The following is a 23,345-nucleotide window of genomic DNA, read 5'->3' on the forward strand; positions in this document are numbered from 1 at the left end:
TTCAATATATCAATATATCTCTGTGTGTTTGTGTGCCGTATGTGCCGTGTGTGTGTGTGTAGGGGGTTCGGGGGGGTGCGCGCGCGCGCGCTCTGGGACCAATGGATCCATACTTTGAAAAGATATTTATGATTATTGATTCAAGGTCAGGCCTCCGCTTTTCTCTCTCTCTCTCTCTCTCTCTCTCTCCTCTCTCTCTCTCTCTCTCTCTCTCTCTCTCCCGCCCCCCTTTTTTCTTTTTTTTTCCAGTCCACATTCCTCAGGGGGCGTGACACCGGAAGTGATCCAAATCCAAACACCCACTGTTCGAATTTTTACGTTGGGTGTCACAGTAAGTTTCGCTTTGAATTCGCTTTAAATGTTGTGCGTTAGTTGTTGATATGGGAAGGAAAAACGAAGATTTTACCTTTCAAGACGGAATAAATAGTTCCACAGCAAGGCGTGGACGTTCACTCCGCTGGTCACACAGACTGACAGAGGAGTGGATCGAGGGGAAGGTGGACATGGCCCAGTCTGTGCAGCTGATCTCTTGCAAATCAGACACGCGTGTATTCCCCCTTTTTTTCTTTTCTTTTTTTTCTTCTTTGTTGTTGTTGTTGTTTGTTTGCCCTTCACTCCTCCGCTTCATCTCTCATTGTATGCCCGTTCGTCTGCACCCCTCCCCCTCTGACCCCTCTCTCTCTGACCCCTCCCTCTCTGACCCCTCTCTCTCTGACCCCCCTCTCTCTCATATATATATATATATATATATATATATTTGTGTGTGTGTGTGTGTGTCGATTAGATGATAAAATGCATGTTACTTTGTCTTCCGTACTGACCTGCTGTTTTCTATCACATGTTCTATGTAATATGAGGCTAGCTATTGGTTATTTAGTATTGTTTTATTCTCTCTCTCTCTCTCTCTCTCTCTCTCTCTCTCTCTGTGTGTGTGTGTGTGTGTGTGTGTGTGTGTGTGTGTGTGTCTCAGAGCCTGCCTCTGTCTGTCTGTCTGTCTGTCTCTCTCATTCACCTGTGACATTTATATTCTCATACTGTTTTATATGTTGAATTATGCTTCCTTTGGCATTGAGCACCCCGCCCCTGTTATTGCTATGTGATTTTTTTTTTATTAGACTTACTGTTTTATATTCTCATTAGTATAGTATTTTTTAATATACATAATGTATGCTTATGTGTGTGTAAGTGTGCATGTGCGAGAGAGAGTGAGAGAGAGAGAGAGAGAGTGTGTGTGTGTGTGTATGTGGGTGTTCTGTGTTTTTTGTTTGTTTGTTTTGGGGTTTTTTTGGTCGATTATTGATACCATGCTTGTACCTGTGTGTGTGTGTGCGTGTGTGTTTGTGTGTGTGTGTGCGCACGCGCGCGCGCGTGTGTGTGTGTGTGTGTGTTATTTTTACCATGCTTATGCCATTATGTAGTATAGTATTTGCATTCTATGACCTTACGTAGCATTGTGTAGTGCATGCAATGACATATATAATGTAGTTTTGTGTAGTGTAAACCCTGTTTCAGGGCGGGGACTGGATGATAAAAAAGCGCGCCAGTGCTTATCTATTATCCTCAATAATAAAGAATTTGTCTTGTCTTGTCTTGTCTCCCAAGAACACCCTCTTTTGACGATACTAACAAGTACAAGAAGGGAAGACAGATTAAAAAATGGTGTTTTTGCTGCTTGCTCAGCGGTGACCTATGATATTGCACCTGACAAAAAGCGAGTGTTCATGGGTTTTGCCACACAGACCAAGATTTTTTACTTGTTAAATGGTGGTCTGGGTGCTAGTCATTCAGATGAGATGATAAATCAAGGCCCCATGTGCAGCGTTGCACTTCACAGATGTGAAAGAAACCACTGCTACAAAGTTGTCCCCAGGGAAAATTCTGTGGAAAAAATTCACTTTGAGTTCGAGTTTGACAGCAAAACAACTACTCTTGCAGACAGAAAAAAAGGATGAGAGCAGATTATGGCGAAACATTATCCCTGGAGACAGCATCCCCATTTGAGTGGTGTGGCTGGAGTACAATCCAGTCCAGTCTTCTGTCGTGGTTCTTTTGTGTGGTCATTGCTTGACAATCACAGCTGTCATTCCTCATTGTGTATTTGTCTAACCCTCTCTATGCCCTGTGCTTATAAGGTTGCCAGCAGGTTGCTGCCCATTTTGTGCTGTCTTAGCTAGTTTCCTCAGGTGTAGCTGTTTCCTTCAGTTCTTTTTCACATTTTCTGTATACTGCCTACATCTGTCAACAAAAAGTGAACTGAAACTGATAGTCTTGTTTCTGTGCACTTCTTTTGTTTTAGTGTTTCTTGGAGGCACAAGAAGGAATCAGGACCTTAGTGATCATGACAGCTATCACGATGGATCTGAGTGGCCTTGAGGATGTGAAGTTTGGAGAAGATATTCGACAGAAGGAGTTTTGTCTGCGATTACAGTCATGTTTCCTCAACAATGGTTCATATGGCACTGTTCCAAAACGGATTCTTGACTTCCAAAAAAGGTAACTATTAAAAATAAAGAACACCCAGTTTTGTATGCATCTTGCACACACACACACACACACACACACACACCAATATTAACATTAGCACTCACACGCACTTAAGCACACACTCATTAGCTCACAGCACACAAACACACACACACACACACACCTTCATCAGTACAATGAAAACTAATATAATGAAAACATGACTTTGGTATTGTTATCTTTGGAACTTGGTCAGCTTTGATTTCATACCTGATGATAAATCATTAGCTCGATAGATGGCTGATATGACTTTGTAACACAATGATGTGTGTGAGTATGTGTGTGTGTGCATGCATGCATATATTTGTGTGCGTGTAAGCATGGATACATGTGTGTGATACATTTTGCTACAAGAAACTGGTGATGACAAATATTTCAGCCCAGCTGTTGTTGGAATATGTGTCAAGATATTTAGATGAGATGGAGAGTCACCCGGACCACTGGATGCGGAGAGTTATCTACCATGAATGGAAGGAAGCCAGACAGGCTGTGGCAGGGTTTGTTGGTGCTGATGTGGAGGACCTGGTCTTTGTGGTCAATGCCACTTCAGGTATTGTAGACAGAGATGGAAAGTGTACTGAACACATCAAGTTATTGTTGTCCTTGGGTGCTGATGATAACTGATTTGTTAGTACATTTAGATGAAAACTATAGAACTCGCTGATCACATCAAGTTATTTTTGTTGTTCGGTGCTGATGATAACTGATTTGTTAGTATGTTTAGGTGAAAGGTACTCACTGATTGCATCCAGTTATTTTTGCTGTTGGTGCTGATGATAACCTTTTTTTAAATCATCTTTTGTTAAAGGATTAATTAAAGCTTTGAAGACACAACACAATTGTGTAAAGAAAGAGGAAACTAGAAATTTATTCTTCAAAACCAAAGTACTGATGTTTGACGGTTAACAAAAACCATTTGCTATATTGAGATATGGGGATAGGATTTTAATTATCTTTGAATTATATATATATATATATATATATATATATATATATATATAAAGGAGAGAAATATGCTAAAGATAGTTTGAAAGGTGATGTTTACCTTGCTTACATAAAGCTGGGTAAATATCAAGGATTACCATCAGCATACTCATATTTTTGGGTCTTTTTCAAATAATGGTGATCCTTGTTTTGATAGTTAATGGTTGTGAGATTTGGGGAAATATGAAAATGTAATGGTTTAGGATAAATCATAGTTAATGATCTTGAATAATATTTTTATCGGTAGTGTAAAGTTACCCCAACACTCAAAAAGGAATTGAGAATCAGGTATGACTAATCTCTTTTGCACTCAAATATAAAATGTTTTGGGTTTTTTCAGCAAGATTATGTGTAAATATTCTTTAATGTTTTGACTCCCAGAACCATTTATAATTTTTGCAACAGGAGTTAACTGTGTACTGAAGTCCTTGAAGCTGAAAGCAGGGGAGGCCATTCTAGGTACCTCCTTGACCTACTGTTCCATACAGCAGCTGTGGAAGGCCATGGGAGAGAACTCAGGTTGGTGCTTGAACTGTCACATGATGCAACCTGTTTTGGGGCCTGGATGCTAATATGACATTGTTACCATGCAAGTCAATGCTAAAAACAAATGTACAAACACACACACACACACACACACACACATATAGCGAGAGAGAGAGAGAGAGAGCATCTGACATTTCATTAATACTGAGTCATTAAGATTGTCCTATTACTGTCTTCCAGCCAGTAAAGCATGGTTGCTACTAAGAATTAATTAAGTTTTTAATTACACATACTTAACCGTGACCCACTAGTGCAGACTCCGGCAGGGGTCTGACATACCTGTTCTGTGCAAACTACTATCCGCCTATGCGGAGAAAACGAAAGTAGCTACGGCTGATAACCTCCCGGAAGCCATCTTGACTCCTGTTCCTGTGCTCTTCATACGGCTAAGTTTTTTTTTTTTTTGTATTTTCTGTCTGTCTGTCGATTCTCTGGCATTCTTGTTTTTTGTCAAATTATGTCTTCAACCAGGTCACATAATTATATAGCTCGATTGGGTGATTTTTCTTAAAGTTGGAAAGAGTGAAATTTGAATTTGAAGGGACAGGCACAATATCCAAGCGGCTTAACCATTGGACTTTCAGTCTAAGGGTCCTGGGTTTGATCCTGATATCAGTGTCTGGTAGAGGCTGGAGATTGATTTTTCTTGTCTCCCTAGTCATGGTTTTTCTAGCCTTCCTTGTCATGGTTTTTCTGGTCACCCTTGTCCACATATATATACTATCCTGCCAATGTCTGGAGATTGGTTTTTCTAGTTTCCCTTGTCAACATATATATATACCATCCTGCCAATGTCTGGAGATTGGTTTTTCTAGTTTCCCTTGTCACCATATATATATATACCATCCTGCCAATGTCTGGAGATTGGTTTTTCTAGTCTCCCTTGTCAACATATATATATATACCATCCTATCAATGTCTGGAGATTGGTTTTTCTAGTCTCCCTTGTCAACACACACACACACACACACACACACACACACACACACACACACACACACACACACACACACACACATATATGTCTGGAGATTGGTTTTTCTAGTCTCCCTTGACAACATATATATACCATCCTGCCCCAGCACTGATTTGGCATCAAAGTTTATTTCATCACAAGTTGCCACATTCCTACATATGCATAAACTGCAGGTGAAGGGAACTAACCTCTTTCAGTCGATTTCAGTACATTGTCAGCATTTTTCAGCATCACTGTGGCAGGGAAGCCTGGCGAAGCTGTAAACTGCCTAGGTTTGAAGGGGTTAATCCTTTGGTGTCCATACACATGCGCAAGATCATATTCTGAAATTCATGTCATTGTTCAATGGGTTATGAAAACATGAAATTCACCCCTGAAAACAGAGTATGGCTGCATGGTTATGCACATACTAGAAGCCTGCTTATCCATGAATGTGGGAGCACACCAACGCAGAAAAAGAAGATTTATCTGGTCGTAAAATGTGCAGTTTCTTGCCTGATGTGCCCAGTGCAGGCATTGCTCATAGAGGTACATGTGTGTAGTGTCAGATTAAGGTTTGCTGTACAGGTTAGTTGGGTAAAGGTGTGCTGTACAGGTGTGTCAAATAAAGGTGTGCTGTACAGGTGTTCAGTGTCAGATAAAGGTGTGCTGTACAGGTGTGTCAGATAAAGGTGTGCTGTACAGGTGTTCAATGCCAGATAAAGGTGTGCTGTACAGGTGTGTCAAATAAAGGTGTGCTGTACAGGTGTTCAGTGTCAGATAAAGGTGTGCTGTACAGGTGTTCAATGTCTGAAAAAGGTGTGCTGTACAGGTGTGTCAAATAAAGGTGTGCTGTACAGGTGTTCAGTGTCAGATAAAGGTGTGCTGTACAGGTGTTCAATGCCAGATAAAGGTGTGCTGTACAGGTGTTCAATGTCAGATAAAGGTGTGCTGTACAGGTGTGTCAAATAAAGGTGTGCTGTACAGGTGTTCAGTGTCAGATAAAGGTGTGCTGTACAGGTGTTCAATGCCAGATAAAGGTGTGCTGTACAGGTGTGTCAGATAAAGGTGTGCTGTACAGGTGTGTCAGATAAAGGTGTGCTGTACAGGTGTGTCAGATAAAGGTGTGCTGTACAGGTGTGTCAGATAAAGGTGTGCTGTACAGGTGTGTCAGATAAAGGTGTGCTGTACAGGTGTTCAATGTCTGAAAAAGGTGTGCTGTACAGGTGTGTCAGATAAAGGTGTGCTGTACAGGTGTGTCAGATAAAGGTGTGCTGTACAGGTGTGTCAGATAAAGGTGTGCTGTACAGGTGTGTCAGATAAAGGTGTGCTGTACAGGTGTGTCAGATAATGGTGTGCTGTACAGGTGTGTCAGCTATAGGTGTGCTGTACAGGTGTTTCAGCTAAAGGTGTGCTGTACAGGTGTGTCAGATAAAGGTGTGCTGTACAGGTGTGTCAGATAACAGTGTGCTGTACAGGTGTGTCAGCTATAGGTGTGCTGTACAGGTGTGTCAGCTTAAGTTGTGCTGTACAGGTGTGTCAGCTATAGGTGTGCTGTACAGGTGTGTCAGATAAAGGTGTGCTGTACAGGTGTGTCAGATAAAGGTGTGCTGTACAGGTGTGTCAGATAACAGTGTGCTGTACAGGTGTGTCAGCTATAGGTGTGCTGTACAGGTGTGTCAGATAAAGGTGTGCTGTACAGGTGTGTCAGATAACAGTGTGCTGTACAGGTGTGTCAGCTATAGGTGTGCTGTACAGGTGTGTCAGATAACAGTGTGCTGTACAGGTGTGTCAGCTAAAGGTGTGCTGTACAGGTGTGTCAGCTATAGGTGTGCTGTACAGGTGTGTCAGCTTAAGTTGTGCTGTACAGGTGTGTCAGCTATAGGTGTGCTGTACAGGTGTGTCAGCTATAGGTGTGCTGTACAGGTGTGTCAGCTTAAGTTGTGCTGTACAGGTGTGTCAGCTAAAGGTGTGCTGTACAGGTGTGTCAGCTAAAGGTGTGCTGCACAGGTGTGTCAGCTAAAGGTGTGCTGTACAGGTGTGTCAGATAAAGGTTTGCTGTACAAGTGTGTCAGATAAAGGTGTGCTGTATAGGTGTGTCAGATAACAGTGTGCTGTACAGGTGTGTCAGCTATAGGTGTGCTGTACAGGTGTGTCAGATAAAGGTGTGCTGTACAGGTGTGTCAGATAACAGTGTGCTGTACAGGTGTGTCAGCTATAGGTGTGCTGTACAGGTGTGTCAGATAAAGGTGTGCTGTACAGGTGTGTCAGATAACAGTGTGCTGTACAGGTGTGTCAGCTATAGGTGTGCTGTACAGGTGTGTCAGATAAAGGTGTGCTGTACAGGTGTGTCAGATAACAGTGTGCTGTACAGGTGTGTCAGCTATAGGTGTGCTGTACAGGTGTGTCAGATAACAGTGTGCTGTACAGGTGTGTCAGCTAAAGGTGTGCTGTACAGGTGTGTCAGCTAAAGGTGTGCTGTACAGGTGTGTCAGATAAAGGTGTGCTGTACAGGTGTGTCAGCTAAAGGTGTGCTGTACAGGTGTGTCAGCTAAAGGTGTGCTGTACAGGTGTGTCAGATAAAGGTGTGCTGTACAGGTGTGTCAGCTAAAGGTGTGCTGTACAGGTGTGTCAGCTAAAGGTGTGCTGTACAGGTGTTTCAGCTAAAGGTGTGCTGTATAGGTGTGTCAGATAACAGTGTGCTGTATAGGTGTGTCAGATAACAGTGTGCTGTACAGGTGTGTCAGCTAAAGGTGTGCTGTACAGGTGTTTCAGCTAAAGGTGTGCTGTACAGGTGTGTCAGCTAAAGGTGCACTGTACAGGTGTGTCGGATAAAGGTGTGCTGTACAGGTGTGTCAGCTAAAGGTGTGCTGTACAGGTGTGTCAGCTAAAGGTGTGCTGTACAGGTGTGTCAGCTAAAGGTGTGCTGTACAGGTGTGTCAGCTAAAGGTGTGTTGTACAGGTGTGTCAGCTAAAGGTGTGCTGTACAGGTGTGCAGGCACTGCTGATGGAGGTCAAGCTGCCGGTGATCAGTGAAGATGCCCTGGTTCAGCAGTATGATGAATTCCTCACCCAGCATCCACAGGTCAAGTTCGTGTTGCTTGGTACGTAGTGTGTGTGTGTGTTTATGTATATGTGTAGCTCTTGAGTGTTATCATTTTAAGTTTATTATGCCAGAGCTGAAGTCATGAAGCAATAAGAGAGGCATATGAACACCATCTTTCAAGTGCCATTTTTCCATAAAACATTGACTGATTGATTGATATTGATACCATATAGCACCTATGCTCAGTCAAAGACAAAGCTCTAAGCATTTTGTAAACGTTTTCATTTGCTCAACAGGCTGCATATCTGGGTATAGCCATCTGAAAGCTACCTTTAGACTTTCATCAGTTGTGCCCTGTCATTCATTCAGGCCTCCCATGCATGCATGCGCGTACACACACATATACTAGAGTGTGTATTACTGCAAAATTTTGATGGAGAAATCTCTTGTTACTGTGCATAAAGTGCTTGGTACACACAGGACCTCTGTTTATTGTCTCATGTGAATGACTGGCATCCAGACAACCCCTCAGTGTCTAGTGGATGTGGAGAACTTCCAAGGTAGACGCCTTGCCACTGGGCCATCACATGTGTGCAGTAGGTATTCTTTTTGTGATTGTATAAATGCTTTCACCCTGGAGACATTAATTGCATTATACTGTCATAAGTATGGAGCTTTGCCAATAAAGGTATTTAATCCATTATGTGGTCTTTTGAGAGATGGTGTGTTCATTACATAAAAATTACAGGGGTGTGTACACACTGTGTGACAGATCATATCAGTGTTACACTTGGTGTTACACATCACACCAGTGTTTCACTGGGTGTTGCATATCACATCACTAGTGTGTACACACTGGGTTACAGACCACACCAGTGTTACACTGGGTGTTACAGATCACATCAGTGTTATAGGTTTCAAGATGACGCCGACCAATGATGGAGTTGAGCCATAAACAAGTTCAGCTGGGGAACAATCAAAGTCCACCTGCCAAGAAGATCGTATCCCCAACAGGACCAAGGGCAGCTCTGCATACCAGTCTGGAGTGGTAGTGCGGGCCTTGAGTGCTGCTTTCAGTTGGCGGTGGAATCTTTCAACCATGCCATTCACCTGTGGGTGGTAGGCAGTAGTTGTGTGAACATCGATGCCCAAGAGCTTGTTGCACTCAGTCCAAAGTGTTGAGGTGAACTGCCTCCCACGGTCAGAGGTAATGTCCTCAGGGACACCAAACCTGGCAATCCAGTGATGCACCAGAGCTTGAGCACAGGTAGAGGCATGGGCATCTGGGAGAGGGATGGCTTCTGGCCACCTGGTAAAGTGATCAGTGATCGTGAACAGGTAGATCATGTCTTGACTGGCAGGCAGAGGTCCAGCGAGGTCTACATGGATGCTGCTGAATCTGGTAGTTGGAGGTGGCCATTCCACAAGTGGTGCTCAAGTGTGTCGATGGACTTTGGATGACTGACAGCCATGGCATTCCTTACACCATTTATGGATGTCTCGTTTCATGCCATGCCACACGAAGTGCTGGCTGGTGGCTTGCTGTGTGTGACATACACCTGTGTGTGACTTACACCTGTGTGTGACGTACACCTGCGTGTGAGAGTCAATGTATTTGATCAAAGACTGTCTGAGTCAAGGAATTTGGAAGAATTGGGCGTGGAACACCAGTAGAAGTATCACACAGCAGGGTTGATGAACCAAACTGGATGTCTTCAAGTTTGAGGCCTGTGGTAGCTGTGCGATAGAAGTTCATCTCACCAAATTGAACTTGATCGTGAGCGAGTTGGTTGAAACTGCCAACTGAGCAGATGCCATGTACCTCAGAGTCCGAGTTCAGTGTGAAGCGTGAAAATGCATCAGCTACCACACTGAATTTGCCTGTGATGTACTGGATGTTAGTGGTGAACCCAGCTATGTAGGAGAGTTGTCTTGTTTGTCGAGGCGAGCGGTCAGTTTGATTCGTGAGAGCTGATACCAATGGCTTGTGATCTGTGAACAGCATAAATAGTCTTCCTTCAAGAAAATGTCTGAAGTGTTTGACAGCATTGTAGGCTGCAAGTAGCTCACGATCAAAGGTGCTGTATTTCTTCTCTGCTTCAGAGAACTTTCCAGAGAAGAAGGCCAGAGGAAGCCAAGTGTGGCCCTGTTTCTGAGCACCTAAAGCCGAGTTGGAAGCATCCACTGTGAGACATAGGTGCATCTGGTAGAGGATGATGTAGAAGCACAGCATCTTTGAGAGCCTCCTTTGCCTGTTCAAATGTTTTTTGGCAGGCCTCAGACCACACAATGGCTTGTCCTTTTCCGCTTGCTTGAGCATGAAGAGGGGCCAGGATGTCAGCGACATGTGGGATGAAACGATGACAGTAGTTCATCAAGCCAAGGAACCGCTGAAGGCCAGCGCGATCAGTAGGTGGAGCGCTGTTTTGGAGAGAAGCTACTCTATCTGGTAGTGGACGTATCCCCTCGGAAGTCACACAATGTCCAAGGAAATCCAGCTTGCTGACACCAAAGACACATTTTGCTTTGTTGATGACCAGTCCATTTGTCGAGAGGAGCTGGAGAAGCTGTCAAAAATGGTCAAGATGCTCGTCATGTGAGCAACTGGCAACCAAGATGTCATCAACAGGAACCAGCCGCCGTGGCGAAGTGGTTAGCGTCGCGGACTGACGGCTGGGAGGACGCGAGTTCGAATCCCAGCGGAGGTGGGTTTTTCGGCCCGTGGCCGGCTCCTACCCAGAGTTGAGTGTGCTGTGGGCTTAAATGGGGAGACTGGGACCACACAGTCGAGTGTCATCCACTTCAAGGATGCGTCTTTGGGTGTGTTGCTCTAATTACCTGACCAACACTGCAAGTGTCTGTAACTCTCAGGCCTGGTTAACGCCGGGATATCATTATGACAGGAAGCGTAGAGTACAGCCTTGTCACGCAGTCCCAAACCAAAATGGACCTCTATAGCAACATCGTCATGATCATCGTCATCCTCCTGCTCCTTCATCGTCATCAGTATAAACAAAATAGTCTCAAAGTCTGTGGCCTTTCATGCCCTGCTCTCATGGTGACCTCAGTTTCGATACCCCTCCACTTCTGTGCTTGGGGTGAGTCCTGTCAATGTCGTCAGTATCGGCAGATTCGTCGGGGGCTGTTGTTTGAGGGACGTGGTGGCGGTCTCCACTCTGGGAGGGACGCTCACTCAGTCTGGCTCCATGACTAAGCCATTATTGTCGTTAGTAGGGGGCTTAGTAGGTGGTGTCCTAAGTACGTAAAATCAGAACAGGCACCACTGAACACCACCGAAGTGACTCAGCAGCAGTGCAGGGTCTCCTCTGGTGTGTGGCCTCCTGGCGACCTAACATCGATGGTTCCCTGTGGACTGCCGATGCTGGAACTGCGACGGACGAACCCGGGTGTGGTCGTGTATGGGGGAATCTAAATGAGCGGCGTGGGAGTAATGCCACTGAAACGGTGCAGATGATGGGGCAGCAAAAAAAAAAAAAAAAAAAAAAGAAAAAAGATGTCATCAACAGAGACAAACGTGAAAGGTATGTCTTGCAGAATGCCATCCATGAGTCTTTGAAATGCTTGTACGACATTCTTCAAACCGAACGGCATTCGTAGGAACTCCCACAATCCAAATGGCATGATGATTGCTGTTTTGGGGATGGAGGATTGTGCCATGGGAATTTGATGGTAGCCTCTAACCAGATCAATCTTTGAAAAGGCGTTGCACCCTGAGAGGTGGCTGTTGAAATCCTGAATATGGGGTAAGGGGTACCGATCATCTTTGGTTGCAGCATTGAGTTGCCTATAATCCCCACAGGGTCGCCATTGGCCATCTGACTTGGGAACCACATGGAGCAGTGAGGCCCATGGTGAATCAGACCGATGGATGATACCCATCGTTTCCATCTTGGCGAATTCGGCCTTTGCAGCAGTCAGCTTTTCTGGGTTTAGGCGTCGTGCACAAGCGTGGACAGGTGGTCCGTGTGTGATGATATGATGCTCCACACCATGCTTGTTGACAGTAGAGTCAAAATGTGGTGTGAGTAACTCTGGAAACTGTTGCAGAAGTTCAGAGTATGCATTGTTCGGGTGTACCGAGAGACCTGCAAGTCATGGGTGAATCACTGCTTTTGAGGGGAACAGAAACATTGTCCATAGACAAGAGTCGCTTGCCCTTGAGATCAATGACCAGTTCATGAGCGACAAAAAAATCAGCCACCGTGGCAAAGTGGTTAGCATCGTGGACTGAAGGCTGGGAGGATGGCCCTACCCAGAGTTGAGTGTGCTGTGGGCTTAAATGGGGAGACTGGGACCACACAGTCGAGTGTCATCCACTTCAAGGATGCGTCTTAGGGTGTGTTGCTCTAATTACCTGCCCAACACTGCAAGTGTCTGTATCTCTCAGGCCTGGTTAACGCCGGGATATCATTATGACAGGAAGCATAGAGTACAGCCTTGTCACGCAGTCCCAAACCAAAATGGACCTCCATAGCAACATCGTCATCCTCCTCCTCCTCCTTCATCCTCATCAATATATAAACAAAGCAGTCTCAAAGTCTGTGGCCTTTCATGCCCTGCTCTCATGGTGACCTCAGTTTCGATACCCCTCCACTTCCGTGCTTGAGGTGAGTCCTGTCAATGTCTTCAGTGTTGGCAGATTCATGGGTGGCTGTTGTTTGAGGGACGTGGTGGTGGTCTCCACTCTGGGAGGGACGCTCACTCAGTCAGGCTCCATGACTAAGCCATTATTGTCATTAGTAGGGGGCTTAGTAGGTGGTGTCCTATGTTAAATCAGAACAGGCACCACTGAACATCACTGAAGTGATTCAGCAGCAGTGCAGGGTCTCATCTGGTGTGTGGCCTCCTGGTGACCTAACATCAATAGTTCCCTGCGGACTGTTGACGCTGGAACTGTGACGGATGAACCTGGGTGTGGCCGTGTATGGGGGAATCTAAATGAGCGGCGTAGGTGTAATGCCACTGAAACAGTGCAGATGATGGGGCAGCAAAAAAAAAAAAAAAAAAAAAAAAAAATCAGCACCAAGAATGGGACATGTAACATCCGCCAGATAAAAGTCATGAGTGAAGACTTGTTTGGGCTTTATTTCCAAAGTGATGCTGCGTTTGCCCCAGGTCTTGATGGAAGTTTCAATGACAGCGGAAAGTGGAATTGACGGTGAGGTTGTCGTGCGGTCCTGGGTTGAGGCTGGATACACTGACATATCACCACCAGTGTCAATCAAGAATGATTGTCCCAAGCGCCTATCATAAACTGAAAACGTGTTTGAATTTGAAATGCTGGCCGCTATCACGTTTAGCGGCCAGCCCTGGCGTTTCCCAAAGACGAAGCACTTTGCCTGCTTGTTTTGGAGATCAGAGAGGAAAATTTGCAGCCAGGCTGACAACGACGGGCGTCTGGTCCAAATCGCTGGTGGTAGAAGCACACAGAGTTTGTTGTACTATTTTGTGAAGGAGGACCACGTTGTTTGGTTGTTTTGATGGCAGAGACAGTCTCTTCTGAGGCCGCAGTGGTTGCATCCTGTTCTGTGGGAGCTTGAGTTGGTGGTGTAGAGATCTGCTGTACACCTGCAGCACGTGTTTCCCAAATCCGGTCTGCTGCTTCAGCCAGTGCGTCTGTGTCTGTGATGTCATGTCCAGCCAAAATACCTCTGATGACGGGGGGAAGGTTCATGAGGAACAAAGCATGTTTCAGAGTTGGGGGGTCATCGTTGAGAGCATTTATTTTGCACATGAGGGCAGTTGGGTGTTTGTCCCCAAGTCCATTAAGATTGAGAAGTTCAGCATCTTTCTGGATCTGGGACTTGCCGAAAGTTTTGATCAAAGCTTTCTTCAAACAGTCATACATGTTTCCACGTGGTGGATTGGTGAGCAGTGACTGAACTTCTTCTGCAGCGTTAATGTCAAGGGAGCTCACCACATAGTCGTACTTTGTTTGATCTTGACTGATGCCTTTGGTGTTAAACTGTGACTCAACTCTTGCAAACCAAACTTCTGGAGACTTTGTCCAGAATTCTGGAAGTTTGACAGATACGGAGTTGATCTGATCTCAACTTGCAGTTAGAGCTTGCAGCTGATTTGTTAAATCAGCAACCTGTTGAGAAAGGTTTGATTCAGCCATGTTTGAAGTTGAAGTTGAAGTTTTTAATATGTTCAGCGTCGGGGGTCACCAATTTAGTGGGTTCTAATCTGCAGCTGTAATAACTCAGTCCATAATGATCGTGTCCGTTGTTAAGCAAAAGGGAAGTAACTCAACATGTTACTAAGGCAAAACAAGAGACACAACTCTGAAGTCTTATGTGAACTTGAAGGTGTTGCTACAACTGTTTGGTACGGAAACATTTCCAAGGCGGTCCTGAACAGAATCGTAAAAACTGCCAAGATTACTGGGGCTGAGTTACCTTCTCTAGATGACATATATTGTAAGTAGCTACTCAAAAAAGCAAAATCAATCAGCCAGGACGAATCACATCCAGCTTTTGGGATTTTCTAGATGCTCCCCTCTGGTCATCGGTACAGAAGTATAAGGACGAAAACCAATCGCTTCGCCAATAGCTTTTTCCCGAAAGCACTCAGTGCCCTGTCTCTCAAACAAATTCAGTTTGATTAAAGAGAATTGTGCCATCAACAACCATTTACCTGAAGATCCAGTCATCAGCCCCATTCACATGTAATATGCCGCTAATGTTCAAACATGTGCGTGTGTGTGTGTGTGTGTGTGCATGTGTGGGTGTGCACAAGTTCTTATATTGATATGCACATGTATGTATCTTGAATTCTGTGGTACCTGTGTTTATGTATGATTTTCGATTTGTTTGTACCTTTTTATGTACTGTTACCACCACCCCCACACACACCCCCACCAATATTCCTTGTGACCCTGGTACACTTGGTAATAAAGACATATTCTGTTCTATTCTATTCTATTCTATTCTGTTCCATATTGGGTGTTACATGTCACATCAATTCTACACTGGGTGTTGCAGATCACATTACCAGTGTATATACACCGTGTTACAAATCACATAGTGTTATACTGGATGTTACATATTACACCAGTGTTATACTGGGTGTTACAGATCACATCTGTGTTACACTGGTGTTACAGATCACATCAGTGTTAACCTGGGTGTTACAGATCACATCACCAGCCCCAGTGCCATAGTGATGCCAGTGAAACGTCTGGCGGCACTGTGTCATCAGCACGGCGCCATGGTGATGGTGGATGGTGCACATGCACCAGGACAGCTGCCCCTCAACATAAAGGAGCTGGACGTCGACTTCTACACAGGTCAGTGCTTCAGTACTGAAGACTTCTACACAGGTCAGTGTTTCAGTACTGAAGACTTCTACACAGGTCAGTGCTTCAGTACTGAAGACTTCTACACAGGTCAGTGTTTCAGTAATGAAGACTTCTACACAGGTCAGTGCTTCAGTACTGAAGACTTCTACACAGGTCAGTGCTTCAGTACTGAAGACTTCTACACAGGTCAGTGTTTCAGTAATGAAGACTTCTACACAGGTCAGTGCTTCAGTAATGAAGACTTCTACACAGGTCAGTGCTTCAGTACTGAAGACTTCTACACAGGTCAGTGTGTCAGTACTGAAGACTTCTACACAGGTCAGTGCTTCAGTAATGAAGACTTCTACACAGGTCAGTGCTTCAATACTGAAGACTTCAACACAGGTCAGTGTTTCAGTAATGAAGACTTCTACACAGGTCAGTGCTTCAGTACTGAAGACTTCTACACAGGTCAGTGTGTCAGTACTGAAGACTTCTACACAGGTCAGTGTGTCAGTACTGAAGACTTCTACACAGGTCAGTGCTTCAGTACTGAAGACTTCTACACAGGTCAGTGTTTCAGTAATGAAGACTTCTACACAGGTCAGTGCTTCAGTAATGAAGACTTCTACACAGGTCAGTGCTTCAGTACTGAAGACTTCTACACAGGTCAGTGTGTCAGTACTGAAGACTTCTACACAGGTCAGTGCTTCAGTAATGAAGACTTCTACACAGGTCAGTGCATCAGTACTGAAGACTTCTACACAGGTCAGTGCTTCAGTACTGAAGACTTCTACACAGGTCAGTGTGTCAGTACTGAAGACTTCTACACAGGTCAGTGTTTCAGTAATGAAGACTTCTACACAGGTCAGTGTTTCAGTACTGAAGACTTCTACACAGGTCAGTGCTTCAGTACTTCTACACAGGTCAGTGCTTCAGTAATGAAGACTTCTACACAGGTCAGTGCTTCAGTACTGAAGACTTCTACACAGGTCAGTGCTTCAGTACTTCTACACAGGTCAGTGCTTCAGTACTGAAGACTTCTACACAGGTCAGTGCTTCAGTACTTCTACACAGGTCAGTGCTTCAGTACTGAAGACCTACACATGTTGATTTGAGAAGTAAGGAGGAAGAGAAAGGAGACCGGGTGAAGAAAGTGGAATCTGGGGAAGGAAAAGGAGCGAGAAAAAGGCATGATCTAGTGGATGTTTGAAAATAATTTTCTCATCAGGAGTATAGCAACTTTGCTGTAGTGATTTTTTTTTTAAAGATAATTTGGAAACATCCACATTTTGTGCACAGTACAAATTAGTGTGTGACATGCTGCAGTGAAATCACTGTGACAGAGAGCAAGACCAGCACCTGTCTCAAGATGTGTTGTAAAGCTCCAATTTCACAACACCATTATATCTGACTTATAAGTTGTGGTGGGGGTGCAGGGAACCTACACAAGTGGCTGTACACACCACGGGGCTGTGCCTTGCTGTGGGTCAGGAGGGAATACCATGGGGCCATCTCTCCCCTCGTCACCTCTGTCAACAGGGTCAAGTCACTCTCAGAGCAGTTCTTCAATCAGGGCACTCGGGACCACACCCCCTACCTGTGTGCCAGGCATGCCCTGCACTTCTACCAGGCCATCGGGGGCATGGTTAGCACTGTGTCCACACTCCTCCGTCTGCCTGTCTGTCTCACTGCCTGCCTGTCTGTCTGTCTCTCTGTCTGTGTGTTTATGCATATGTGTGGCTCTTGAGTGTTGTCAATTTAAGTCAAGTGTGTGTCTTGACCTGCACATAATACTAAACAAGGAATAAATACTGTTAACTCTTTGCATAACACAAAGGCACATGATTCAAACCATTGCTGCTTGTAGTACCCATCAGCTAGCAAATAGGTAAGTAAATTTCACACAACAAAACACCTACCACAACACAGTTAACACATCTCCTTGCACAACACAACACAACACAAACCACAACACAATTAACACAACACCTAGCACAACACAACACAACACAACACAACACAAACCACAACACAACACAACACAGCACAAACCTCAACACAAACCACAGCACAACACAACACGAAACCTACCACAACACAACACAACACAACGCAAATCACAACACAAACCACAGCACAACACAAACCACAATACAACACAACACAAACCACAACACAGACCACAACACAACACAAACCACAACACAAACCACAATACAACACAAACCACAACACAACACAACACAAACCACAACACAAACCACAATACAACACAACACAAACCACAACACAAACCACAATACAGCACAACACAACACAACACAAACCACAACACAACACAACACAAACCACAACACAAACCACAATACAACACAACACAAACCACAACACAAACCACAATACAGCACAACACAAACCACAATACAACACAACACAACACAACACAAACCACAACACAACACAACACAAACCACAACACAAACCACAATACAACACAACACAAACCACAACACAAACCACAACACAACACAACACAAACCACAACACAACACAACACAAACCACAACACAAACCACAATACAACACAACACAAACCACAACACAAACCACACTACAACACAACACAAAACACAATACAACACAACACAAACCACAATATGACACAAACCATGACACAACACAAAACACAACACAAACTGCGACACAACACAACACAAACCACAACACAAACCACAATACAGCACAACACAAACCACAACACAACACAACACAAACCACAATACAACACAACACAAACCACAATACAACACAACACAAACCACAACACAACACAACACAAACCACACTACAACACAACACAAAACACAATACAACACAACACAAACCACAATACAACACAACACAAACCACAATATGACACAAACCATGACACAACACAAAACACAACACAAACTGCGACACAACACAACACAAACCACAACACAAACCACAATACAGCACAACACAAACCACAATACAACACAACACAAACCACAACACAAACCACAATACAACACAACACAAACCACAACACAAAACACAATACAACACAACACAAACCACAATACAACACAACACAAACCACAATATGACACAAACCATGACACAACACAAAACACAACACAACACAACACAAACTGCGACACAACACAACACAAACCGCAACACAACACAAACCACTACCCAAAACAAAACATAAAACACAACACACACCACAACACCAACAACACAACATTCAGCCAGGCTTCAGTCATGCACATGCAACAAGTGAAAACACAAGTTCTGACCTTTGTTCCTGCACAGAACAAAGTGGTTGGCTACACCAGTGATCTTGCCAGCCAAGGTTGTGAATTGCTGATAAAGGAGGCGGGATTAATTCCTTTGGACATTCCTGCTTCCATGGAGGCACCCAACCTTCGTCTGCTGAAGCTGCCTGGCAAGTTGCCTGTATGTTCTGCAGAAGAAAAAGTTGTGAGTACCGGTACACAGACTGACAGAGATGTGTTCATCTTCATTGTGCTTCTGGTGTGGGTTTGTGTATGTATGAGTGTGTGTGTGTGTGTGTGTGTGTGTGTGTGTGTGTGTGTTTAAAAAAAAAAGTGTGTGTGTATATATATATGTCTTTTTTTTCTTTTTCATTTTTTGCTGTCCCACCATCTGCACTGTGGTAGTGGCATTACTCCCATGCCGCTCATTCCTAGTGACCCCCACACAGCCACACCGGGCTTCGTCTGCTGCAGTCCCAGTTTTGGCCGTCCACAGGGAACTATCAGTGTTAGGTTCCTAGGAGGCCAGACACTGGAGGAGACCCTGCACTGCTGCTGAGTCACTTTGTTGGTGTTCAGTAGTGTCTGTTCTAATTTAGCATACTCAGGACACCACCTACTAAGCCTCCTACTGATGATAATGATAGTTAGTTATGGAGCCAGATTGATTGAGCACCACCCCTAGAGCGGAGACCACCACCACGTCCTTGCGTCCTTGCTACGACAGTCCCCATGAATCTGCCGACACTGACGACTTTGACAGGACTCACCCCAAGCACGGAAGTGGAGGGGTATCGAAACTGAGGTCACCATGAGAGTATGGCGTGAAAGGCCACAATATGTGGGACGTTTTTTTATATTACTGATGATGAAGAAGGATGGTAATGATAACAATGTTGCTGTTTAGGTCTAAGGTTTGGGATTTCTAGACAAGGCTGTCTTTTGCGTGTCCTTTCATAATTGCACACTTTCAAATTTGTAAGATCAGCACCATCCAACATCTCCTCACTTCCCATGCAACACAAACTCTGGTGTTGTATCTTGTCTTGTCCAGACTTGATTATTGTAATGCACTCCTCATTGGTTATGCTCAATATTTATACACAAACTGCAGAAACTTCAAAATGTAGCAGCAAAGTTAATTTTTAGAACCAAAGGCACTGACAATATTACTCATCTTCTGGAATCTCTTTACTGGTTACCAATTTCGCCTGCATTCAGTACAAAGTCAAATTCTCACCTTCAGGTGTTGCCTCTCAGTATCTGACAGAAGCCATTCAAACTTACATGCCCCTACAACAACTCCGATCATGCTCCTACAGGTACAATAGCTGAGTGGTTAAAGCGTTGGACTTTCAATCTGAGGGTCCCGGGTTCAAATCTCAGAAACAGTGCCCAGTGGTAAAGGGTGGAGATTTGTCCAGTCTCACAGGTCAGCATATGTACAGACTTGCTGGTGCCTGAACCCCCTTCATATGTATACACATGCAGAAGATCAAATATGCACGTTAGACATACTGTAATCCGTGCACCACCCATCAGTCCCTACATCTCATTTTCTCTGTGCCTCACCACCCATTAGTCCTGTCATCTCATTTTCTCTGTTGCCTCACCACCCATCAGTCCTGTCATCTCATTTTCTCTGTTGCCTCACCACCCATCAGTCCTGTCATCTCATTTTCTCTGTTGCCTCACCACCCATCAGTCCTGTCATCTCATTTTCTCTGTGCCTCACCACCCATCAGTCCCTACATCTCATTTTCTCTGTTGCCTCACCACCCATCAGTCCCTACATCTCAGGCCAACCCTGGAGTATGGCAGCACTGCCTGGGCCACGGCATCAGCAACAAACACAAGCCGCCTGAGCAAAGTTCAGAACGCAGGGCTACGGCTGATCACTGGCGGGATAAAGATGACTCCAGTTCAGGCGATGGAGAAACACACAGGCCTCCACCCACTCGAAGATAGACGAGAGGAAAAAGTCTTCATCCACAGCGAGAAGCTCCTGCGCATGCCAACTCACCCCATGCACAAAAAACTGAAGCACCCAAAGAACAGACTGAAGCGGACCAGCTTCAACCACCTCTCCAAGGCCTTGCACCGCCAACATGAAGACCTGCTGCCCTCGTCCCCTGCCGAGATGGAAACACTCCCCGACTTCGAGGAACCGGCTGACCAACTGGAAGGAGTCTCAATCATCACAAAAGTCCCTGGCATCGACCAAAAGGACTGCCAAGCCCCTCCCCTGCTGAAAGCTCTGACATTGGAGATGATTGAGACTCGGTACAACCCCAGCGAATGGACGCACGTCTTCACAGACGGATCCTCGGAGGGAGCGGTGAAGAATGGAGGAGCAGGTATCTTCATCAGGCACACAGATGGAAGACTGACCCCTGGAGCCTTCCCCACAGGAAGAATCTCCTCGAACTACAGAGCGGAGACAGCAGCACTACTCCATGCTGCACAAGGCCTCAGGACGTCAGTCAACCCACCACCAAAGATAGCCTTCTTCACTGACTGCAGATCTCTCCTGCAGGGACTCCAGTCAACCAGAAACGAACAGCAGCTGACAAACATCAAAGCAGCCCTTCATGACCTTTCAAAACGGTCGACTGTCACTGTTCAGTGGGTTCCTTCTCACTGTGGGGTCACGGGGAACGAAAAGGCCGATGCTCTCTCCAAGGCAGGCAGCAAAATGAAGCAGTTCAGCCACCCCGTGACCTACAGAGAGGCCAGGACCATCATCCACAACCGATACCAGAACCAGTGGAAGAGAAGGCTGGGTGCAAACAGTGGTGTCGATCCAATCCACCAGCTCCAGAGACACCAGCAGACAGTCCTCTTCAGACTGAGAACTGGCCACTGCCGACTACTGAGTCACCTTCACTGCATGAAGATCGCCCACACTGATGAGTGTCCATGTGGCACTGGACCCCAGACCCCTGAACACATCCTTCAACACTGCCCAACCCATGAAGCTCTACGGCGTCAAACCTGGCCAGGGGGCACAGAGCTACAGGCGCAGCTTTGGGGAGACCGCCACGACCTGGAGAAGACCGTGGGTTACATCGTGGCGACAGGGGTGGCCGTCTGATGCAGCCAAAACATCGAACGCAGAAGAAGAAGAAGAATTTTCTCTGTTGCCTCACCACCCATCAGTCCCTACATCTCATTTTCTCTGTTGCCTCACCACCCATCAGTCCTGTCATCTCATTTTCTCTGTTGCCTCACCACCCATTAGTCTTGTCATCTCATTTTCTCTGTTGCCTCACCACCCATCAGTCCTGTCAGCTCACTTTCTCTGTGCCTCACCACCCATCAGTCCTGTCATCTCACTTTCTCTGTGCCTCACCACCCATCAGTCCTGTCATCTCACTTTCTCTGTGCCTCACCACCCATCAGTCCTGTCATCTCACTTTCTCTGTGCCTCACCACCCATCAGTCCTGTCATCTCACTTTCTCTGTGCCTCACCACCCATCAGTCCTGTCATCTCACTTTCTCTGTTTCTTTTCCGTGGTTGGGGGCTGCAGCTCACACCACAGTCATCCTACACATCTGCCAGTTGGCGTATTTGTGTGTGGGATTTTATACATGTGGGATTTGCTATGACCATTTCTACCCTGCCATGGAGGCAGCCATACTCCATTTTCATATGGTGGGTATTAAGTTTGTGTTTCCATAACCCGCCAAACACTGACATGGATTACACATGTGTCCACATGTGAAGGGGGTTTAGGCAATAGCATATCTGCATTTCTGTTTACCTGGGAGATGGGATAAAAAAAAAAAAACCCAAAAAAACCTCCATCGTTATTCAATACGTGTATGCAATGAAGAAAAATGTGTGTGTGTATGCATGTGTGTATGTGCATTTGTGTGTGTGCATCTGTCGGTCTGTCTCAGTGTTTATACTTTTAAGTGGATGTGCAAACATTTTATCCCAAATCATTTGCACATTTTTTGTGTTTGGTCCTACATTCAGGGGTTTCTATGTTTCTCTGTCTGTGTGTGTGTGTGTTTGCATGCATGAGTGCATGTGTGTGTGTGTATGTGTATTTATACATGAACGCACATGTATGTCTGTGTGTGCATGCATGTGTGTATGTGTATGCACAAGTGATACAGCATTAAGAGAGTGGTTCATTTGTTGTGCATGTGAAGAGAGAAGGTTTTCATCTTTGTTTTCTGTAGCCAGTACAGTAGTGCTTTGAACCATAAATGTAAGCACAGTTGTATTTCTTGTTCCAGAACCAGGCATGGCTGCTGGAGCAGAGAGTTTATGAGGAACATGACGTACAGGTGGTGTTTGACTGGGTGGATGGTGAAATGTACCTTAGGATTTCCACCCAGGTGCACAACACCCTGGATGATTTCCACAGGCTTGTCCCCATCATGAGGCGTTTTTGTGATGAGGGTGTTCCATACAGTGTGTGATGACTGTGTTGTGTAAAATTGTCACAGCAGATTATTTGATGCCATATACTATGCCATGTCAAACTAAAACCAACTTACTTGTCCTGTATGTTTTTACTGTATTGTTTTATTGTTTGCCAAACATTTCCAGTAAAATGAAATGAATGAATAAATAAGATTATGTGTCATCATAAGTTTACTTATATACCCCTTGGAAGCAGTTTCTTATAAATGTAACCAAGCGCTCTGCTTGCTTCAAAAACTGC

At 45.0% G+C, this 23,345-nt stretch overlaps 1 protein-coding gene across 2 annotated transcripts; it reads left to right on the forward strand.

The window, feature by feature from the left end:
* The first annotated feature begins 290 nt into the window (after positions 1-290).
* On the forward strand, positions 291-23,278 carry LOC143276092 (uncharacterized). Of its 2 annotated transcripts, none has more exons than XM_076580485.1 (9): positions 291-331; positions 2,297-2,493; positions 2,931-3,073; positions 3,913-4,026; positions 7,999-8,112; positions 15,214-15,366; positions 16,797-17,005; positions 18,703-18,870; positions 22,915-23,278. In XM_076580485.1, exons 2-9 carry the CDS (start codon positions 2,339-2,341, stop codon positions 23,098-23,100), a joined length of 1,242 nt encoding a protein of 413 aa, XP_076436600.1. In that variant the 5' UTR covers positions 291-331; positions 2,297-2,338; the 3' UTR covers positions 23,101-23,278. The 2 variants fall into 2 exon arrangements, with proteins under 2 accessions (XP_076436600.1, XP_076436599.1); XM_076580484.1 differs by lacking the exon at positions 291-331 and adding an exon at positions 400-548.
* The last annotated feature ends 67 nt before the right edge of the window (positions 23,279-23,345 follow it).

The sequence above is a fragment of the Babylonia areolata genome, chromosome 31 (genome assembly GCF_041734735.1).
Source record: "Babylonia areolata isolate BAREFJ2019XMU chromosome 31, ASM4173473v1, whole genome shotgun sequence".
NCBI classification, from domain to species: domain Eukaryota; kingdom Metazoa; phylum Mollusca; class Gastropoda; order Neogastropoda; family Buccinidae; genus Babylonia; species Babylonia areolata.